Genomic DNA, 21,526 nt, shown 5'->3' with positions numbered 1-21,526 from the left:
CCTCTGTGGTTGCCGTACGCAGTCGCTCTACCTTTCCAGCACGTTCATCCGTCACGTTCCCAGTCCGTTGAAATTTTTCAAACAGATCCTTTATTGTATCGCTTTTCGGTCCTTTGCTTACATTAAACCTCCGTTGAAAACTTCGTCTTGTTGCAACAACACTGTGTTCTAGGCGGTGGAATTCCAACACCAGAAAAATCCTCTGTTCTAAGGAATAAACCATGTTGTCTACAGCACACTTGCACGTTGTGAACAGCACACGCTTACAGCAGAAAGACGACGCACAGAATGGCGCACCCACAGACTGCGTTGTCTTCTATATCTTTCACATCATTTGCAGCGCCATTTGTTGTTGAAAATTGTAACTACTGTAATTTCGAAAGTTTGTCCGCCTGAAAATGTACTGTTGTCCCAAGCATATTGCAACAAACGGTGTATTTCTATCGCTGCTCGTTTAGTTTTTATTGCCGTTTCAAATATACCGGTCATTTTTGAAACACCCTGTAAATGGAAGCGTAAACAAACCATGGAAAAAAGTGTTTAAGTGAGTTGTTTTAAAATAATAAGGTAGACTTTCCTTAGCAGTCTTATTTTTACATGAAAGCCTGTACTTTATTCTACTTTTCTACATAACTCATACCCTTATTAAGGCAATTATTGTATCCTACTATCAGCTTTTGAATACCATCCTCTTAGAAATCTGCTGCATGATAACACAACCACTGCAACATGGTCATTTTGACATTGTGGTAGACTACCCAGATGCCTCTTCCAATGAAGTAACACGTGGCTGTCACTGCGCACTAGATCAGAGTCTGCATGGAGGATGATCAAGTTGTTCCCAGCCAAATGATCTTACTCAGCATGTCGCTTTTTTTGAATTGCAGAGCACAGTTTTTTTAAAGGACTCACAATAAATGTTATAATTTATGGTGTCATAGAGGCAAAAAAAATCTACAAGCAATGTTGCTTCCTGTCCCAAAAAACAGTACATACAATTTTCTGGGCTGAAACTGTTTGGTTGGACATCACTTGCTTGGGTGATAAATGCCACCATCCCATGTACCACTTCTTTGTATCTGATGTAACACAATTGCCTGTGACGATTTGGCTTCAAAGCTCATTGCCTTCTTCACTGCATCACTCTGGAAACTGGTTTAACACTTACCTCCAGCCAAAAGTTTCAGTACCCAGTGTGAGCACCAATTTTGATAATTTATTTAACAGCTACATAAAGCTTGTTTCTTGACACTTGAGGAAACTCATCACATAATGTAGAAATTTCAACTTTCTGCACCTATTCGTCAGCAATGAGTGAAGGTCATCCATTTCATTCCTCATCATACACATTCGTACAGCCACCTTTAAAATCTCTCATTTCCATACCACCCCATCACTCAATGTTTTCTCCACACACTACTGATCAAATTTCAGCTGCTATCAAGCCTTTAGCTCTAAGAAAATTAAAACGTATTCCACAGTTGGCAGGATTCTCAATCGAAGGAGGCATTTCAAATATTTACAAACATGCTGAATGGGATCTGGGGCCTTGCCAACAGTGCGCATGTGCCAAATGCCAACTGTGGTGCTGTTGTGGCAGAATTTCAAAACGGTACTTACTTTAAAAACATGCCTTATATTTAACAACACAGGTACGCAATTCAGATAATCATTCAGACTTTAAGAAAGAAACACACAGCAATATGGAACATTTACACACTGTTGTTCACCAGAGAAAGCTCCTGTGAATTAAGATCAAATTGAAATATTTTGGAACAAGTTGTAGTTAAGACTGTACAAATACTTACAAGGGGAGGCCGCCAATTGTCATATTCAGATTCGATTCATACTGCGCATAATAAAAGCTCATGGCCAGAGGTGTAATGTGGCAAAGCACGAAGATGCACTTCTCAGCCGTTGTCGAGAAAATCGACAGTTAAAAGAAACCGTTGCGGTGAAATACTCTCTATGATTAATTATTTTCTACAGCGTCGTGGCGCAGCGGTAAGCGCTCGGGTTCGTAATCCGAAAGTCGCCGGATCGAGTCTTGCGCCATGCAATTTTTTTTTTTATTAGTTTTTTGTAATTACACACACACACACACACACACACACACACACACACACACACACACACACACACACACACACACACACACACTATTAATGAATTGGTTATGCATGTTGGTGGATGCATGTTGGTGAAGGCGGATCGCTCTCCAATTGTACCACCTCAATTTTTCCGTTTTTTTAACAGGGTGTACCAAAGCTCTCCCGTCCGCACTGATTCTCGACAATGTTATAAGTTGCGCTAGGGACCGCATCTACCTTCTTTCGAGGTTAGCAGGTAACTATGCTATTATGCGGCGGCTCGTTTCGGCCCATTCAACATCTGTCCTTCAAGTGTAACGAGCGAGTAACGGAGTTTATATTTCATACCTGCCACAGCAAATTTGTGTTCGTGGGCTCTCTATTCTAATTCGAACGTTGGACTTACGCTATACGTATTCGTTTCGGAATATCGTCTCTACGTCTTCCGTTAACTATACGTGGTTAACATTATGAAGACAATTAATAACATTTGTGAAATACAACTTTGTTTGCAGAAAACATAATGATGTTCGAAGTCGCCAGTTTTTCCACGACAAACGACTTTCAACAACTTATTATATGCATAATTGTTGCAACTGATTGCCGGCATATATTTTTTTGAATTACAAAAAAACAAATACTAAAAAATATGTATATACACACATTTGAAATACAATAAACAAATACTAAAAAAAAGTTTGCATGGCGTGAGATTCGATCCGGCGACCTTCGGATTACAAACCCGAGCGCTTACCGTTGCGCCCCAACGCTGTAGAAAATAATTAATCATAGAGAGTATTTCACCGCAACGGTTTCTTTTAACTGTCGATTTTCTCGACAACGGCTGAAAAGTGCATCTTGGTGCTTTGCCACATTACACCTCTGGCCATGAGCTTTTATTATGCGCAGTATCAATCGAATCTGAATGTGACAATTGGCGGCCTCCCCTTGTTAGTGTTTACAAAGGAAATGGAACTCCAACTGAAGAAATCACAATATAGTGTGAATCAACTAGTGATGAACCAGTCAAGATAGAGATTCGACAGGTGATCAATTCCCATCTTCTGTTGCTACTGGTACATTGCTACTGGTTGTTACTAATGATAAATTAATATTTACTGCAGTACACATTGAGGTGGATCTCATTCAATACAATAGGGTATCAGTCATCCAACATATATATTCCACATAATAATTACTTAAAGTTAGAGAATGTCAGATGTGAGATAAGTATAAAATTATGACATTTTTGGTCACAAAATGTGTGCGCTACACATGAAGAAACTTTAAAACAATATGTTTATATTAAGAAAGAAAATAATGAGAACCTACAGATCAGGGGAAATTAGTTACTTCAGTTGAAGGTAATGTTTCATTTTTAACAATACCAGAAGCTCTTCAAAATTTCTTTACCTGTGGCACACATTGATCCACTGCCCCGGGGCCAGGAAGAGATGGCATACATCCCCACTGGCATCATACATTTGGTAGTATACTCACAAATAGTAACATTACAGGAAATGCAGAAATGGTTGGTTGGACATACATTGATATTGATAACATATACTACAGAAGGTGATACAAGTGTTAAGGAATTTTTACTTGAAACCTAGTGCTCAATTGACCCCTTGAATGAATTACAAAATTTTGGATATTGGAACATCTACTGGTTACTTATGAGGTGTGTTTAAGAAGATATTTTTCAGAAAGTCTCATAGATAAAATTTTCTTTTGTATTAACTGTAGGAGATTATACACTGAAGTGCCAAAGAAACTGGCACCGGCACACATATTCAGATACAGAGAGATATAAACATGCAGCATACGGCACTGCAGTCAGCAACACACATAAGACAAGTGTCTGACGCAGTTGTTAGACCAGCTAAATGCTGCTAAAATGGCAGGTTATCAAGATTTAAGCGAGTTTGAACATGGTGTTATAGTCATCACACCAGCGATGGGACAGAGCATCTCTGAGGTAGCAATGAAGTGGTGATTTTCCTCATACGAACATTTCACGAGTGTACCGTGAATGCCAGGAATCGGGTGAAACATCAAATCTCCGATATTGCTGCAACCGAAAAGGATCCTGCAAAAACGGGGCCAACAATGTCTGAAGAGAATCATTCAATGCGACAAGTGCAACCCTTCTGCTAATCCAGATTTCAATGCTGGGCCACCAACACGTGTCACCATGCAAACCATTCAACGAATCATCATCGGTATGGACTTTCGGAGACGAAGGCCCACTCGTTTACCCTATATGACTGCACAACACAAGCTTTATGCCTTGCCTGGACCCATCAACAGCCATTGGACTGTTGTTGACTAGACAATTTGCCTGGTCAGACGAGTCTCCTGTCAAATTGTATCGAGCAGTGGGACGTGTATTGGTATGGAGACAACCTTATGAGTCCATGGACCCTGCATGTCAGCAGGGCACTGTTCAAGCTGGTGGAGGCTCTGTAATGGTGCGAGTTGTGTGCAGCTGGAGCGATACGGAACCCATTATATGTCTAGATATGGCTGACAGGCGAGACATAAATAAGCCTCCTGTCTGATCACCTGCATCCACTTGTCCATTGAGCATTACAACAGACTTGGGCAATTCCAGCAGGGTAATGCGACACCCTACATGGTCAGAATTGCAACACAGTGGCTCCAGGAACCCTTTTCTGAGTTTAAACACTTCCGCTGGCCACCAAACTCCCTACAAATGAACATTACTGAGCATATCTGGGATGCCTCGCAATGTGCTGCACAGAAGAGTCTCGTACTCAGAGCTTTATGTAAAGCCCTGCAAGATTTATGGTGTCAGTTCCGTCAAGCACTACTCAGGCATTAGTCGAGTCCATGCCACACTTCTGCATGCTTGCAGAGGCCTTACATGATAGTACACACACGTACCAATTTCTTTGGCTCTTCAGTGTAGGTATAGGACGAAATACTGGATGAATAGTTGTAGTATTAAGAATAGGAAGGCGAACTAGCAGTAAATGAAGCTGAATGGCTTATATGGGTAAGATGAAGCTAAATGTGTCGTGGTCGAAGGATCTTATGGCCATTGTTAATGGACGGCACCTATTTTGGTGGTTGTGATAGGTTACCTTATGTGAAGACTCATGAAGAGTTGTAGTCTTGGAACCGTTTTCTTTTTCCCTTTAAGGGATTGGCACCCCTGTGCTGTATACTGAAGTTGCTTGAAGGAGTGGGGACTCATGGAGAGTCCACTGATAATTCCTAGAGTCTTAGTACCCTTTGTGGTCTGTGCAAGGAAGAACATTACCTTAGCTTACCTTTCCTTGCTACAGGTGGGTAGCAGCAATTTATTGGTGATTACCATGGTCTTTGTACCCATTGCCTACTGGTCAGGGAGCAATATTTTTCCCTGTTACAGTGAAGTACCAATTTTCTGGCTGGCAGTTTATTCAGAAAGGTCACCCATTAATGGTAACACTAGTATTAGCAATGCTGGAGGAAATAACATCTGGGAATCTTCCACAGAGACTAATCTAATGATGGTGTCAATACCTTAACAAGTTTATAAATTAAGATTACTGTTTCAATTGAATGATTGTCAGTCCATTAACAAGTTCCAGATTAAGATTACTGAAATATAATTTTATTTTATGATGGGGTTTTGTAGGTTTAATTTATTACATAACATCCGGTAAGGGTTTGTACAGATTTTTACACAACAGTAATACTAATTAGATGCATTTTGTACAAAAAGATTTTCTGCTATTTTGAATTTACTGAATGATAATATGGACGAGTTTAGAAAGTTATATGAAAACTGTTAGCTTAACTATAATACAGATAGTCAAGATTATTCTTATTTTGGAACACTTAAGTAGAAAATGGATTACACGAGTGGCTACTCTGCAGCCATGTCCATGCAGCATCAGGTCTAGTTACTCTTTACTTGCACTAAAACGAACTTAATGTTTTTCTGAACAACAAACACAAACCAAATACTTAATGAAATAATGTAAATGACATGAATACACTATAGTACGGTCATTGAAAGGCCAATAAAACTTATTATAAATGGAAGATTGTAATAGAGGAATTGTAACAGGCCCTTTAAAGCAGAACCTATTTGCACCAGTACATATTAAACTTAAATGGTGAAGAAAGAATAGCAATAAATGGATATACAGAAATATAATATTAATAGAAGTAATTCCAATACATAAAAATAATTTGACATTAACAGCTCCGATTTCTTTTAAAGCCCATATGGTTATGTGACCTTGAAAGAATAGCAACAACAACACCACAAAAGGTGTGTGTACTTACCTGATGTACGTCTTAAAATAGTTTGCTAAAGTAAAACCCCAAGAGTGCTTCAAGATGTTTTGAGCCAAATGAAAAGAAAATGCAAATATGACATGTTGAAGTATCTTTTGTATATGAAAAACTAGAAAGGTTGATTTTTATTGTAATGTTTTGTATCAGAATTCCGTAACTTCGAAAATACCAGCAATTGCTCTATTATGTGGGGGGGGCAACATGCAAAGTTACAAAATTTTTGCTGAATTTAATTTGGGATTCTTCCTGTAAATGTTAAGGAGTGCTAAGTTTCCTGTACCCTCATCTATAAATCAGCAAAGCATGTCGGTAATTAATTTTATTTTAAAGGTAATTATGTTTAAGTAAAACGCAGGGTGGATTTCTAATGTCCAAGCTTCTGTCCTGTTGTGGCCTGCCCTGCCATCCAAAACACACAAATGCAATTTATGTCAAATGCAAATCCTCATCCCTCGAGAGGATTTAAGCCCACAACTTGTCATACTAGCATATATACTCCCAAATATGAATCGTGAACTACCATGGTCATTTCATTAAGTCAATCACCAATGAATCCCAGATAAGAGCATGTACCATATTTACTCGAATCTAAGCCGCACTTTCTTTTCCGGTTTTTGTAATTAAAAAAAAAAAAAAAAAAAAAAAAAAAAAAAAAAAAAAAAAAAAAAAAAAAAAAAAAAAAAAAATCGCCTGCAGCTTAGAATCGAGTGCAAAGCAAGCGGAAGTTCTGATAAATGTTGGTAGGTGCCGCCACAACTAACTTCTGCCGTCGAATATATGTAGCGCAACACAGGCATGCTTTGCAGGCACAAAGATAAATAAGATAAATACCGGCGCCAAAACCTCTGCGTCAGTCAATAAATGTAAAAAGGTGGAAGACGAGCTTTTTTCTCCGCCCCGAGTTTCGACCACTGCATTTTCATGCATTATCCAACGAAGTAAATACAAATTCCGTATTTTTCATCTTCGAATGTGGCAGCATTCCAATGTACTACGAAAATCCGACTGACAAGACTTTGGGAGGTTTGTCAATACGGCCAACTCTACGTTCTGAATTTTTTCATACCTGTGAGAAGAGATGGTTGCTAATAGGAATTTTTATGAATTGTGAATCACATGCAGTATTCTCTTATAAGAATAATACAAACAAACATTTTGCCATGTATTGTTTTGTGTTTGCTGCTATCTCACTTAAGTCCTGTCTGCCTAATAAACTACGAAACTAGAGTGAGACAACAGCAAACATGTAAGAATATACATATCATGTCATGTTCATATTCGTATTATTCTTATGCCTGATAGTGATTCAGTCAGAAATGAAGCACGGTAGTTGACTAGATTTTTAAATCTAAGATTACTCTAATTTCTGTGCAGAATGTAATGTACTAAAGAGGCGCCTGCAAAGATTTTCAAACTGAGAAAAATTTTCGCTAAACTCTCCTTCAGAACATCTATCATACGCAGTCTATTATTTGGTTCTTGTTGATCGTTATCAAAGAAAGCAGCAGTGTAAGTAACAACAAATAGCAGTCTCTTGCCGTTGTTTCGGTTATGAGACAATTCCTTTCTTTTTTTATTTTTTATTGTAAGACGCGGTAGCGCGCACAAAAGCAAGCCATGCCGCGACAAACAATGCATGACACAGTACAGTAATGCATTTTCAGCTTAGAGTGACGTAAACACCTATAAGAGAACAGCACATCAGAGCAAAGAAAAATATGCAATCAAGTCAAAGCCAGACGAAGCACGTGAAAAAGGAAGGGTACCCGTATAAATACGGGCGAAGCGCCTGACGCATAGCAATGGCTACCTGGTGAAGCATAACTGCTAAGCTTACGACTCGAACCAAACTACTGTAGCTGTATCGTCATTCATTCGACCTAAATTGTCTCATATTACAATGGACCAACTTTGTTTCGATTTGGAGGCGCGGCCTAAAACTTTTCTCTCCTCTTGAATTTTGAGTCTCAAATGTCAGGTGCGGCGTAGATTTGGGAAATTTTTTTTTCCTTGATTCGAGTCATTTTTCAGGTGCGGCTTAGATTCGAGTAAATACGGTACATGGTAGCTGGATAAATGCCTGATACCGGAAAATCTATCATCAATTCTCAATACTTAATGCTTCAATTTAAAAGTTGGCACAGTGATTGTAATTCATTAAGGACTATATTTACTGGCACACTTTTCCTAATTTCCTCTCCTGCACTACATTAAGTTTAATATCTTCTCATAAACTGATATTCAAGAACAAATTCTTGTAGCTATTTATATATTACTACAGAAGATCTTTGTGGTTTGGGTATCTGCTCATAAGACAACTTCATCAGTAAAGGCTGACACTGTACATTGCACATTCAGACATTATATTTACAACATATTCATTAATTTCACTTTATTCACTGTACAGGAGTAAAGTTTTCAACACTATAGTACATTGTTTTTGCTAGATTATCCACAAAATATGCTTGGTGCTGTTATAATGTTTACCAGTGATACTTGTAGTTACGGTGCCTCTCTGAAAAAGAAAAAAAAAGAACAAAATCAATTCTTGTTTGCACTATGAAAGTGGAAAGGTGGACTTAACCACCAACAAAATGAACAGTTGGCCCTGTCACCATACAACTTCCACCAATCAAAGGATTAACTTTTTCATTTGCATGCAATTTTCTTCCTATCATACATTTTCCAGCTGGATCATGTGATTTCAATTTTTTTTATGTATTAACTTCAATGTAATTGCTTTGATTTTACCATCCTATTTTTTGTCCATATCATTGCATGTTATTTTTGTTCCTTTGATTTCATTTTGCTTATAATCCCTTCTCACTTAAATCTTCATCTGTGTTATTTCGTGCTCAGTGCAATAGGAATTTATGTTTTAAATCTTTGTTTGACAATTACCATCCAAGAAAATGTATATCTAGCAAAAATACATTTTTGACACTTTTCACAGTCAATATACAAAGATTATATCATCTTTTGTTGTCAATTGAAATACCAGAATTTACAAATGTTGAAATACAATGGTAGATAAATACAAATGATTAAAAATTCACATAAACAAAGTTCCAAGTAGAAAGAGAATAACAGGGGGAAAAAAAAGAGCGAATGGAAAGTTAATATTATGATTCAAATGATGTGACAAAGAAACATAAATACAAAAAATTATATTTAAATCACTTAATTGAATAAAAGTAATGATCAAAGTCATTTCAATGCAGATTTTTAAAAAAAATTCAAAGCACCTGATGGGATTCAAACCCATAACATCTTGCTTGTGTAAACTGTACCTTAACCATTAAGCTGTGCAACCAACCTGTATTACATTACTACAGTATTTAAACGTACAGTGTGTCATGTGGCATTTCAATTTTCCCCCTTCATCAATTACTTGCAAACGAGGCCTACCAGGGTGAATGGCTGCAGGATGTGATTCCTGGGATCTTAACCTGCACCACGACATCAATGGCTTCAGAGAGCCATACCGTTGCTGTTGACCTCTCCTTGTTATATACTTCAGTCCCCCAAGACCTCCATTTCTCCTTTACCTGCAAAATTGGGACACACACACACACACACACACACACACACACACACACACACACACACACACACACACACACACACACTGTCTAACTTGCTTCCTCGGGGATGGGAGAGAAGCGTCACTCAGTCTCCAGGACCAGAGAGACCTATATTCTACAGTTTTATGCACCTCCACTACTGGGTTACAAGCAACCCCAATATATTCAAATTTTTTTCTTATACACTGCTCCCTGTTTTGTTTATGTTACTTTTATTAGTTTGCCTGTCCTCCCCACAGTTCTGTAACTTCTACAGTTTTAAAACCTCTTCCATCACTTGACACAGTTTTCCTGACATCTAGAGAAGTGTGTGGCACATAGAAGTTAGTATGCATTTTTCAAATAACTACATTTGTAACAATAGAGTCCTGTTTACAATTATACTGTCTATCTGCTTAGCTGAATGGTAACACAAAATGCCTACCATGCAGCAGGCCGGGTTCAATTCCCTGGCCAGGTTGGAGATTTTCTCAACTTGACTGAATGTTTTGTTGTTATCATCATCATCATCATCATCATCATCCACCCTTGTCACCCAATGTGGCACCAACTGGAATAAGACTTGCAACTCAGAGATCGAACTTCCCCAAATGGGGCCTCCCGGCCATCAATGTCACTTTTAAGGTAACAGGAATCAAATCCTTGGATCTACTGATGTGTGGTTTCACTTAATGTTTCCAGTAACTTTTTGTTCTTACTGAATCAAGATGACCCAAGTTATCCTCACAAATGACAAGATGATGAATGTGGGTGCAAACATTTTCCACTGTTGTTGCTAAGTATGCACTTGCCAACTTTTATCTGTAACTGCAGCATTGGAGTGGTCCACCAATCACACATTATTTCTATTTTAAATAACTATGTTTATCCCATACTTTCTCCGTGAGTTTCAAAAATGTACAAAGAATGTTCTACACAACATAAAAAAAGGCAACAATGCATTCAAAGGGCACTAATATTTCGAAAGAGTTTCAGAAATATTCCATTTCCTCTTCCACAACCAGTCACTGACATATCTGAACAATCAAAGAGGGTTTCAAACATTTGTGAGTTAAAATTATATACCCGACCAGAATTCAGCTATTCCTTGAACTGAGTGCAATACACTGCTCTACACCATTTGTGTATATTACACAGATATCAAAGTTTGTAAACTTAATTGGTTTGGCTTCCTACCCTATAAGTTGCTTAACAAAGCTTACACTTCTACATAATCAGTGGAGATATCACACATCAAGAGTCTTTTATTGCACTTATATGTAAAAGAGTGCTTTTGTAGCACAATACCATGTTTAACATCTTTAATATGCTGGTGCACTGAAACAGCATATTCTTCACATCACAAAAACTGTCAAATACAAAAAGTTTTATTCCAATATCAAACACACTCAGTGTGATCCACAAAGCAAGTAGTAATGTTACAACACATTTATTCCCTTTAAAATGTTATCATTGCAGCCTATGGCTGTTTAAATTACTTGCATTTTTTCACATTTCTTAGCACACTGCTTGAGCTGACAATTTATTCTGTTATTCACTCTCATAAATGCTGTGCAAATGAGGACACAAATCTTATCTATTTTAACAGCCTTTCATATTATATGTGAGGGTGGGTTTCAGAAATGGAAAGCCACTCAATCCTACATGGAGCTCTAACCGAATGTCACCTCAAAATCTTTTCCCAATCCTTGTATTTCTCAAGTAGAAGCTCTTAGCAACTCTTCCTTTCACACCAGCTATGTAATTTTGCTTATTTTTCGTAAGAACCAGCACGATTTTTCGGTTTGGAAAGTCATTTTAACATACTTTCCCCTTGCTGTTGTACTATTGTCTGCTTCCACAAATTAATATATAAGCTTTGTTCTGTCTCTCCACATATGATGACCTTTCTACCACCATATTTCAACTTGAGGCAATTTGATCCATAAGGGGCTCAAGCACACAATCTTTGATTTTAATACTGTAGCACATATACATGCTCCTTGCATCTGTATCTTATGGTGACCAATCTTTACCTATGCTGTAGGTCCATGTTATATGATATGAACATTTACAAAAAGCTGCCACCAATTTATCTGATACCCATTTCCATATGGGCCCAAAGGACTAAGCTTAATTTTCTTGCTCTGTGCTGCATAATTGTTACTGCTGCAACATAATTTAGTGTTGACTCTGTGATCACAGGTAAATTGACAATTTTATCTGAACCTCAAGGCACAGAATTTGCTCAATGAAAACAATAAATAAGACCATGACATGTTGGAACAGGTAATATTTGCTTGTTTGATTCATTTCTTATCTGTTCTTTATGTTCCAATTCCAGTTTTATACTAAATCTATGTGATTACTCTGCTATTTACAATAAAGTGCCTGACAGGGGGTTCAATGAGCCACCTTCATGCTGTCTCTCTACCATTCCACTCGAGCGGCATGCGGGAAAAACGAACACTTAAATTTTTCTGTCCGAGCCCTGATTTCTCTCATTTTATCGTGATGATCATTTCACCCTATTTAGGTGGGTGCCAACAGAATGTTTTCACAATCGGAGAAAACGTGTGATTGAAATTTCATGAGAAGATCCTGTCGCAACGAAAAACGCCTTAGTTTTAATGATTGCCACTTCAATTCACGTTTCATTTCTGTGACACAATCTCCCCTATTTTACGATAATACAAAACGAGCTGCCCTTCTTTGTACTTTTTCGATGTTCACCGTCAGTCCCACCTGATGCGGATCCCACACCGCACAGCAATACTCCAGAATAGCGCGGACAAGTATAGTGTAAGCAGTCTCTTTGGTAGACCTGTTGCACCTTCTAAGTGTTCTGCCAATGAAGCGCAGTCTTTGGTTTGCTCTACCCACAACATTATCTATGTGATCGTTCCAATTTAGGTTATTTGTTATTGTAATCCCTAAGTATTTAGTTGAATTTACAGCCCTCAGATTGTGTGACTTATCGCATAATCGACATTTAGCCAATTTCTTTTAGTAGTCATGTAAATAACTTCGCACTTTTCTTTATTCAGGGTCAATAGCCACTTTTCGCACCATACAGATATCTTATCCAAATCATTTTGCAAGTCGTTTTGATCATCTGATGACTTTACAAGACGGTAAATGACAGCATCATCTGCAAACAATCTAAGACGGCTATTCAGATTGTCTCCTGTGTCATTAATACAGATCAGGAACAGCAGAGGGCCTATAACACTTCCTTGGGGAATGCCAGATATTACTTTTGTTTTATTCGACGACTTTCCGTCTATTACTACGAACTATGACCTGTCTGACAGGAAATCACGAATCCAGTCGCATAACTGAGGCGATACTCCACAGGCACGCAGTTTGGTTAGAAGCTGCTTGTGAGGAATGGTGTCAAAAGCCTTCTGGAAATCTAGAATCTGATTATGAACAGTAACACTGTCAAAAGGTACTAGCCTATAATAGAAAATTTTGTGAGCAGTAATAATTAATGTAACCATAATTAATATTTCATACTGTAAAGTGAATACATTATTTTAATATATTATTATTGTATAGGAAGTATAGGGTGCTGAGACTGTTTTTTTAATAAGTCATACCTAAGAGACTGGCAGTTCATCTATAAATTTTATTTACACAAACATCTATTTTTCTCATAACTTTGTGCTGTGCTTTTGGTCTATGATTCCAGTGTCTCATTTGATGGAGAAAATGAGGTGTGTAAAAAGTATATCAAAAGGGTAGCTATTAGTCCTCTATATTATATGACAAAACATAATACAACTCACTCAGTTTTCCATAATTGATGCAATAAAAGAAAAGCATAGCACCAGCTGTTATTTGAAAGAACGGAGCAATCCCTGGTCGCTTCGGCTGCACATATTTGTGTTGCCATCTCCACCAAGCTGAAAGAATCAGAATGAGCATAAAATTTCAGGTGTTTTAATTATTGGGATATTTAGACAGAAAAGAAACATGAAAAGCCTTATTTGGGTACTATCAGACTGCCATAGTTTACATAAGTTGAATTGTTAGCAACAATACACAATTTTAAGATTTTGGAGAAAGACTATACCCATCTTATAATCAGAAAATGTTAATTTTCCACCAATTGATACCCAGTACTGTGGTGTCTGCAATATAGATGAAATTACACTTACATGATTTGTGAAGGAATTATTTATATTCTCTACAGAATATGCTCTATTCATAAACTGTATCCCAGATCAAATTGCAAACTTTGATACCTGCCTCTTGTGATTGGCGCTCTATAAATAAAGCCACCCTATAATACCTAATAGGTCATCGGACTGCTCTGACTTTCCACTGATCTGTTCCAAATTCTACTAAAACACTCCCAAAGTGCCGTGGAACTTTGAAAAGTGATTTGAACTCTTATTACAACATTAAATGTTGAAATCACATTAAACTTTTCACAAATCCATTTCCCTATGCAGTGTCTGACACATGCACCGGACATAGAGCAGTTCTCATATAGCTGGTAAGCTCTGCAGGCCATCAGCCACACAGCTTTAGTTTGTCTCCAGTGTTTGCACCAACAGGACTAGTGAGCAAAAATTATCGTCGTATCCAAAGCTCGATTGGTATGAAGTAAGGTGCCAGTACTGTGACCTCCCAGGGTATGTTTTTGAAATTTAGACATCTAACATTGTTTTGAAGCTTCTCTGAGCATTTTAAAAGTCTGAGTACAACATTTGTTTTATATCATTTCAGTACAGTAACAGTTCCATCATGAATCTAAAAATCTGTGGTTCTGATTTGTTTGTCAGATATAAATCAAGCACTGGTTCTATCTAATGTTAGAAGTTGAAGACATTCAACTACAGCTATGTAAGGGAAATGGTCAGATACTACCAATTTAAAAAAACTGATAAAAGTCACTCTGAACAACTCGTCCATTAGATATCGAGAACGATTCCTCTCCCAGATACCAATACCCTTTAATTACAGATAACTAACATTGGGGTACATAAAATTAAAAATCTTCATTAATGTGTTATTGATTTATTTGTGAGGCAGACAGTATAAAAAATGACAACAGTATAATATAAAAAAGTCAGAAAAGCTACACGGACTATTAAGATGGCCGATAAGCTTGCGTTTCAATCTATGTGTAATTAGATTGAGCTATGCTAGTGTTGTCCACAATTGATGGCATTGGAATTCATAAGTGTTTAGTACTCATTCTAACGCCACACACTAACGTAAAGAGTCAAACTAAGTGCAATGTTCCAAACCCATAAGCTTCTGCCTGCTGTGTTGTTCTTTTGGCTTCATTGATCTATGACTTTTTTTCCAGTGCTAGCAGTATTTAAAAAAATAAATCGACATTGTCACATTTTTCTTCAGCCAGTGCTCACCAAATGGTTCCTACCTCGACCTACTGAGAATTCATCAACTCCTAGATTTATGTCATTTTAATGTGTCTCTTGCTGAGTAGTCTGAATAACTTTATATCTTCCACATTTTCTGAAATAATGTCTTTATCAGACGAAGTTGGTGCAGTTTGGCACATCTCTGTTGGTCGCTTCGTGTACTTCTGTTAAATAGTTACAAAAATAATTTAATAATAATAATATAAAGTTAAAAGTAAGGTCAAAAGACAAGTTGGGTGCTTCAGATGTTGTGCAGGAATCCCACCTTAAATCTCTCACTTCTGATCCATTTTGTTAAAAAAATGTTAATGTATTAGCCTGTGCCCATTTATTCCCTTTACCAGGAGCAGAATTTAATATTACACCTTATTTTGTTTTTGGATTTATGGCAACAGGATAAACATTCAGATCATTGGCACTTGCATTCAGAATATCTCCTTAAATTGGCAAAAATTATGTGATTCTTACATAAGAAATTACAGACAATCCTTTCACCACAGATCTCATCTGACCAGTCAGAATCAAAATATAAGGAATTTTAAGAAAAATGGCAATTTCCTAATTGTTGGAGCCCCTGACTGAAAATGTGTTAATTGTTCCCTGTCCCACCAGGCTCATAGTATTACAATTAGAGTCTTTTTCTCTACTGTCCATTTTACTGTGATTGACGTAAACTACAAATTCACTGATGTCTGATCACATGGGAAGAAGACGGACCATGGAATTTGACGAAAGTAGTAGTGAGAAATTATTTGCAAGTGGTAAGATGTTTTCTCTGCCTTCTGAAGTGTCAAATTCAGACTTGGTAGTGCCGCATGTTTTTGTGGGCGAGAGGGCATTTCGATTACACCCAAATATGATGACACCCCTACCCCTCTCTTGTGAAACAGCCAGTACCAATAAAACAACTACTTTCATGAGCCAGCAGAGCTTCTCATGAAAATTGCTTTGCTCTGTTAGGTCTTGGCCAATCTATCTGAAGCCAGTAAGTTTGATAATTCATTTATTGTAGCTTTAAGAGTGCATTCTTAGAGAAAAATAATGAGCCTCATTTTGAATGAAACAAAAATGAACCATTACTAACTGAAAATCTTTGACCATTAGCAAGGAGTGGCAGTTATGCAAATGCTGATGTATTTTCTGTGCAAGATTCCTTTACTGTGCAGGTGCAGGGGTAACACCCTGGCAAAGTAATGACATTAACAGGACTGAGTATGCTCAAATTTTTTTTTTAATATAAAAAAAGTAGGAAAATGCTAAAAACAATTTTTTTATTGTAATACGCATTATATGCCTGAAAAACTAATAATATGAATAAACTGAATATATATAGCACTTTTCTTACTTTTTCTCTCCATGAATTCTGCTACTTCTCTCCAAGCATTATTCTCCACAGTTAGGTACTTTTATAGCGATTAGGATACATCGTAGATACAAGGAAATTTTGAGACAATGCCCAGCAATTTCCTATCTTTCATTAATGTAAGTAGCAATTTTCCCCCGAGACATGCTTACTTTTTCCTCCTTTCCAGTTGCAACTAACTGTTCTCCAACCAGCTCTATCGCTTGCCGCCCTCACGGCAGCCTCAAGTGGCCAATGCACTGCGAGACAGTAGTCCCGTATAATGCCATTTGTAACAGTACAGTGTGGCAGATGCTTAACTTCAGACACAGGCTGCAGACGTATGGGAATCCCACCACAAATCTTAATTCTACAGCATTAAGGGACAGTCTCAGTTTTTTTAAAAAAAAAAAAAAAAAAAAAAAAAAAAAAAAGGGGGGGGGGGGGGGGGGGGAAGAATGAAAAGTAAGTTAATTCAGACTGCAGCTGTGAGGTTGTCATTAAGGCATGATTATTTTTTAAGGAGAAAAGATAAACCTGAAATTAAAAACTTTCAGTTTGTTACTGACATCCAACTCTTGGTGATACCTAATTAAGCAATGTTACAGAAAACTAAACTTTTCTGAGCAATAAAGGATATCTCCACAATAAAAGATCGTTGCTCTTTCTTGCGTTCAATGAACAGAAGTTCCTGTTCCTTTTAAACAAGTTGCTAGTCACGAATGTCATGAGTGAGTACATGTACTTTGTTGTCAGTGTATTACCAAATAGAAGTCTACATGAGCCTCCAGAATCAACACAATGTATTGACCAGATAGTTCACTTTTTGGCTAAAATGCTCTTATGTACGTTCGTAATGAGTTGTCCACATACAATCCCATGTCATATCAGCGAATGAAAATATTCAAGTTTCAGCCTACCACTCTCAATTACTGTCAAATGTTACTATTTGAACCAAGACACTGACAGAATGCCACAATCCATTAACATGTCAAGACTGGAGATTTGCCTTTCTTGGCTAATACCATTCCAATATGTTACATTATCGACTTACCATAAATCCCACCTGCCAAGATTTCACTGACACTTGCCACCAACTCCACATTTTTACAACTGTATTGGTACTTAGGCAAATTTGTTAGAAAAAAATTTGATTTCCCTTCAGATCGCTCCCGACTCTGCATCTAAGTGGATGGTTCTTAAAATGAGAGACATTTTTCTATATCTGGAATGAAAGCTTTCTCACTTATATACCTTATGCCCTTTCACAATATGGCTAGACTAATTTACTTTGATCGGATAACAGTTTTGAATTTCCTTCACGACTCATCTGCATGTCGCTGGACATCTAAAATCTTTAAGATGCAGAGTACTAACATTTATATGAATTGTTACAGTGACTGCAAGCAACTGCATAGATTTTCTAAAAGATTTTGCATTTCAAATGTACAAACACTTACCACGGCTGATAGCACCAGCCATAGCTTGTGGCGACTTATTGCGGCGTGCAAGCCAGCTTCCCAATTCACCAACCTTCACATCAGCTAGTGCTGTGTCAGCTGAAACATGAAATTTTGAACAATCTTAGAAAATATCCCATAGGTCATATATCGATCTATAGACAAAACTGGAAAATCTGGTCAAAAGTTAACAGGTCCAGTCCTGCAAAGGACAGAAAATGGGTATACTCACTAGTACGATAGGAAGTGTCATTCAGAATATCAACAACTTTAAAGAACCTCTCTAATGCATTACAACATATAATTTAATTACATGTGCAACACTACAGGAAGCCAGCAATGAAAAGTTTGTTTTCTAGTTAGCTTCTCTTTTCTGGCAGAATTTTAACCAAAGCTCAAGCGTACATTCTATTTAGGGATAAAATGAATATGCAAATCACACTGAACGTAGAGAAGGAAGAGGAGGATAAGTAATTTGCATTTCAGTTTGTCCATCAAAAGTGTGAAATGATATGTTGTTTGCATTAACATATTGCACCATGTGTATAGCTGTGATTCTTTCAAAACATTTCTGTCACTGAGAGACTTGTTCTCAAAACATAGCACGAACCAGTTCTTTTCTAATAAATCCCCCTCTTCACAACATTTTCTTCTTTTGGCTGTCTTCATTAGGCCTAATTGTTTATCACTGCCCCCCTTTGAAGAAGAAACACATCATTGCATTTCTAATTAATTTCTGGTTAGATAGGACTATTGGCATGCACAGAAGTAATTTATTTGCATTTTTTATACACGCTAATCTGCATTTCATCTAAAATGGCGTCACTGCTACTAATGTAAGTTTTCCACCAAATTTGCTTCCACAATACTTGAGGTTTTTTTACAAATCATTTCAACTATTGTTAGGCCTATCTGAATTTATACCCAGAAAGAGTCCTCTGCTGTTAATATTCACCCACACTTATACTTTTAAATAAAGAAGGAAATTAGCTTCAGTATTCACAGCGAGTTTTCAACATAGTTTTCCTGTGTTTGCTTTGATCTACGTGTGTTTGCTCTGTGTTAAGGCCTTTTGATTAAAAATAGCTAAAACGCCAAGGTAAATTATAAAAAAAGTGTAAATTATTACATGATACAAAACCTCTACTTTGGTATATGCTATTTAACTAAAGACTACTAGTTTGAATAATGGATCGGTGTTGTAACTACTCTGATCTAGGCCTATTTCTGGCAAGACCTAAACAACTTACAGAATACCTAGCGACCCAGCAACTTATTATCATGACTGACTAAATATCCCAAACAGGAGAAAATAAGCAACTTTCTTTCAGAAGCAATAGGGAACACAGCTTCCATTCTTTGTTACTAGCCGTCCACAGTATTGCTTGGACTTGCAAGAAACTTTTGATGCATTTATCAGAATGAAGATTGGGTTAAAGTAAAGAATCTGAAAGTCTACTTTGAATTTACGCCAGTTCAGTAAAACTGATTAGGCCTACCTCCTTTCTATAGATAATTTCCAAGCCAATGTGCATATCAGCCGGCAAAAGTTTATGATACTGTATCTTTACCCGAAGTTCCAACAAACCATTTGTCTACATATAAATTTACCATGTTCATTATTTTGTATCACTTACGTTTCCCATAATAACGGGCAGGATCATATGTGCCATGCACTTTCGGATTATATTCAGCTGGATAGTCTCCGAACGCCATTTTAAGTGCGAATAGGAGACCCTCAATCAGCGATTACATATATCCTGTGAAATGGACAAAGATCTTGTAAAAGATAACTAGACTCACTGATGGCGCTGCAGTCGCGGGATAATTTGAACGGTGGATGCTAAGTTCACCGGACTTGGATACGATGTGACGTCATTATGACGTATACACGCTACATAGAAAACGATAGAAACCGTATGTCGACTATTCGACTTTTGTGAACTTTCGAGAGGTTGTGACAGGGTAGCGCTGTGCTCTGCACCATTCGTTGACATGTGTTTTGCGTTCCTTGCGTTTAAATCGTATATTGTACTGTGTTTATTTCCTGTGCGTTGTTTTTCGTTTGCTCGTCTCTAATTATGTGTTCAGCATTCGAGAGACTAACGAGAGAAAATCTGAAAGAGTTCAGCATCGATGACGACAGGCAATTGCGTGGTTATTGTGAATCTCAAGCAGAAATTGATGTACTTCTGACCCAGCTGAAGTGCGTCAGTTATTTGTACTCGGAGAGAAGAAGCACTCAGCAGCCAAAATCTTTAGATGCGTCAAGACACTAACCTTTCGTTAAGATTACATTGAGAAATCCACTTCCCCTCGTATTTCATCTCCGGTCGACGATTTTTCTTCAACAATGCCTCATATTTTTCTTTTTAAGTTCGAAATTCAATCATTCTACACACCAGTCATTACTGGACACTAAGGTACCTGTCTCTGCGGTCCGAGTGTAAAATTACTTGGAATTATGGTTGATAAAAAACTATCTTGGGATGGACACATAAATTACTTAGCTAACAAACTTGCACGAGTTCTCTTTCAGCTATATAAATTAAGAAAAAAAGTCAGCAATAGTATGCTGCTACAATCTTCTATGTACTGACAAGACCAATTGTATGAAACGATACTAAAATATTGAGAATAAATAAATATTATTTTCGGCGTAAGCGTTCAATACTACAATCACACAATCTAATCTGGTCAGGGCACAAGAAGACTTCACTTTTTTACGAAACGTGTTATCCGTGGTGTTTTCAAGGCCACGGTCAGGAATATTTCTGTTAATATCCAGCTCTTTTACTTTTATTTTTGCGAAATACATATACGCTGCCACACTGAGCTGTTATCAGAATCGCACGTGTCAAAACAAACCACTAGCTGACGACAGTTTAGAATCTCGAACGTTCGTAAAAGTCGATAGGTGTGTTAATCGACTAAAGCGTGTTACGTCATAATGACGTCACATCATATCCAGGTTGGGTGAACTTAGCATCCTCCAATTTGAACCTTCGGCTGGACGCCATTGTAGTGGTGTGTTGTGTAGTTTTGTTATTTATGAAGACCGTGATTCAACGTTGTATATTAAGGCCCGTCCACACGCAACGATCTGCCTGCGCACATCACATCTGCGCAGACAGATCGTTGCGTGTGGACAGAAGATTTGCACCAACCTGAGGTGTGTGCAAACATGGAAGTTGGAGTTGGAGGTTTGAGCGAAACCTCTCAAATCTGTGGGTTCAAACCACATCTGCGCAGACAAGTTGGAGCGTGTGGACAGCAGATCGCCGCAAATCTGGCGCGAAACAGCTATTTGCTCATTCTAGTGTTTGTATTTGTGCGCACAGGGCATTATAATTGCTGA

General features: G+C 37.6%; 1 protein-coding gene across 1 annotated transcript; it reads right to left on the bottom strand.

The window, feature by feature from the left end:
• Positions 1-8,781: 8,781 nt before the first annotated feature.
• On the bottom strand, positions 8,782-19,948 carry LOC124777538 (putative ATP synthase subunit f, mitochondrial). The gene is made up of 4 exons (XM_047252990.1): positions 19,806-19,948; positions 18,169-18,267; positions 13,759-13,875; positions 8,782-8,919 (listed from the first exon to the last, which is right to left on the bottom strand). Exons 1-4 carry the CDS (start codon positions 19,882-19,884, stop codon positions 8,888-8,890), a joined length of 327 nt encoding a protein of 108 aa, XP_047108946.1. The 5' UTR covers positions 19,885-19,948; the 3' UTR covers positions 8,782-8,887.
• Between the last annotated feature and the right edge of the window lie 1,578 nt (positions 19,949-21,526).

This window comes from Schistocerca piceifrons, chromosome 2 (assembly GCF_021461385.2).
Source record: "Schistocerca piceifrons isolate TAMUIC-IGC-003096 chromosome 2, iqSchPice1.1, whole genome shotgun sequence".
Classification (NCBI taxonomy): Eukaryota; Metazoa; Arthropoda; class Insecta; order Orthoptera; family Acrididae; genus Schistocerca; species Schistocerca piceifrons.
The sequence above is the reverse complement of the archived record's forward strand: the minus strand, read 5'-3'. Positions and strand labels throughout refer to the sequence as shown.

Coding starts and splice junctions, on each gene's coding strand:
- LOC124777538 (XM_047252990.1), bottom strand. CDS start 19,884: ATGGCGTTCGGAGACTATCCAGCTGAATATAATCCGAAAGTGCATGGC. Junction 18,268..19,805: donor TGCCCGTTATTATGGGAAAC/GTAAGTGATACA, acceptor TTCATGTTTCAG/CTGACACAGCACTAGCTGAT. Junction 13,876..18,168: donor GGCTGGTGCTATCAGCCGTG/GTAAGTGTTTGT, acceptor TGATTCTTTCAG/CTTGGTGGAGATGGCAACAC.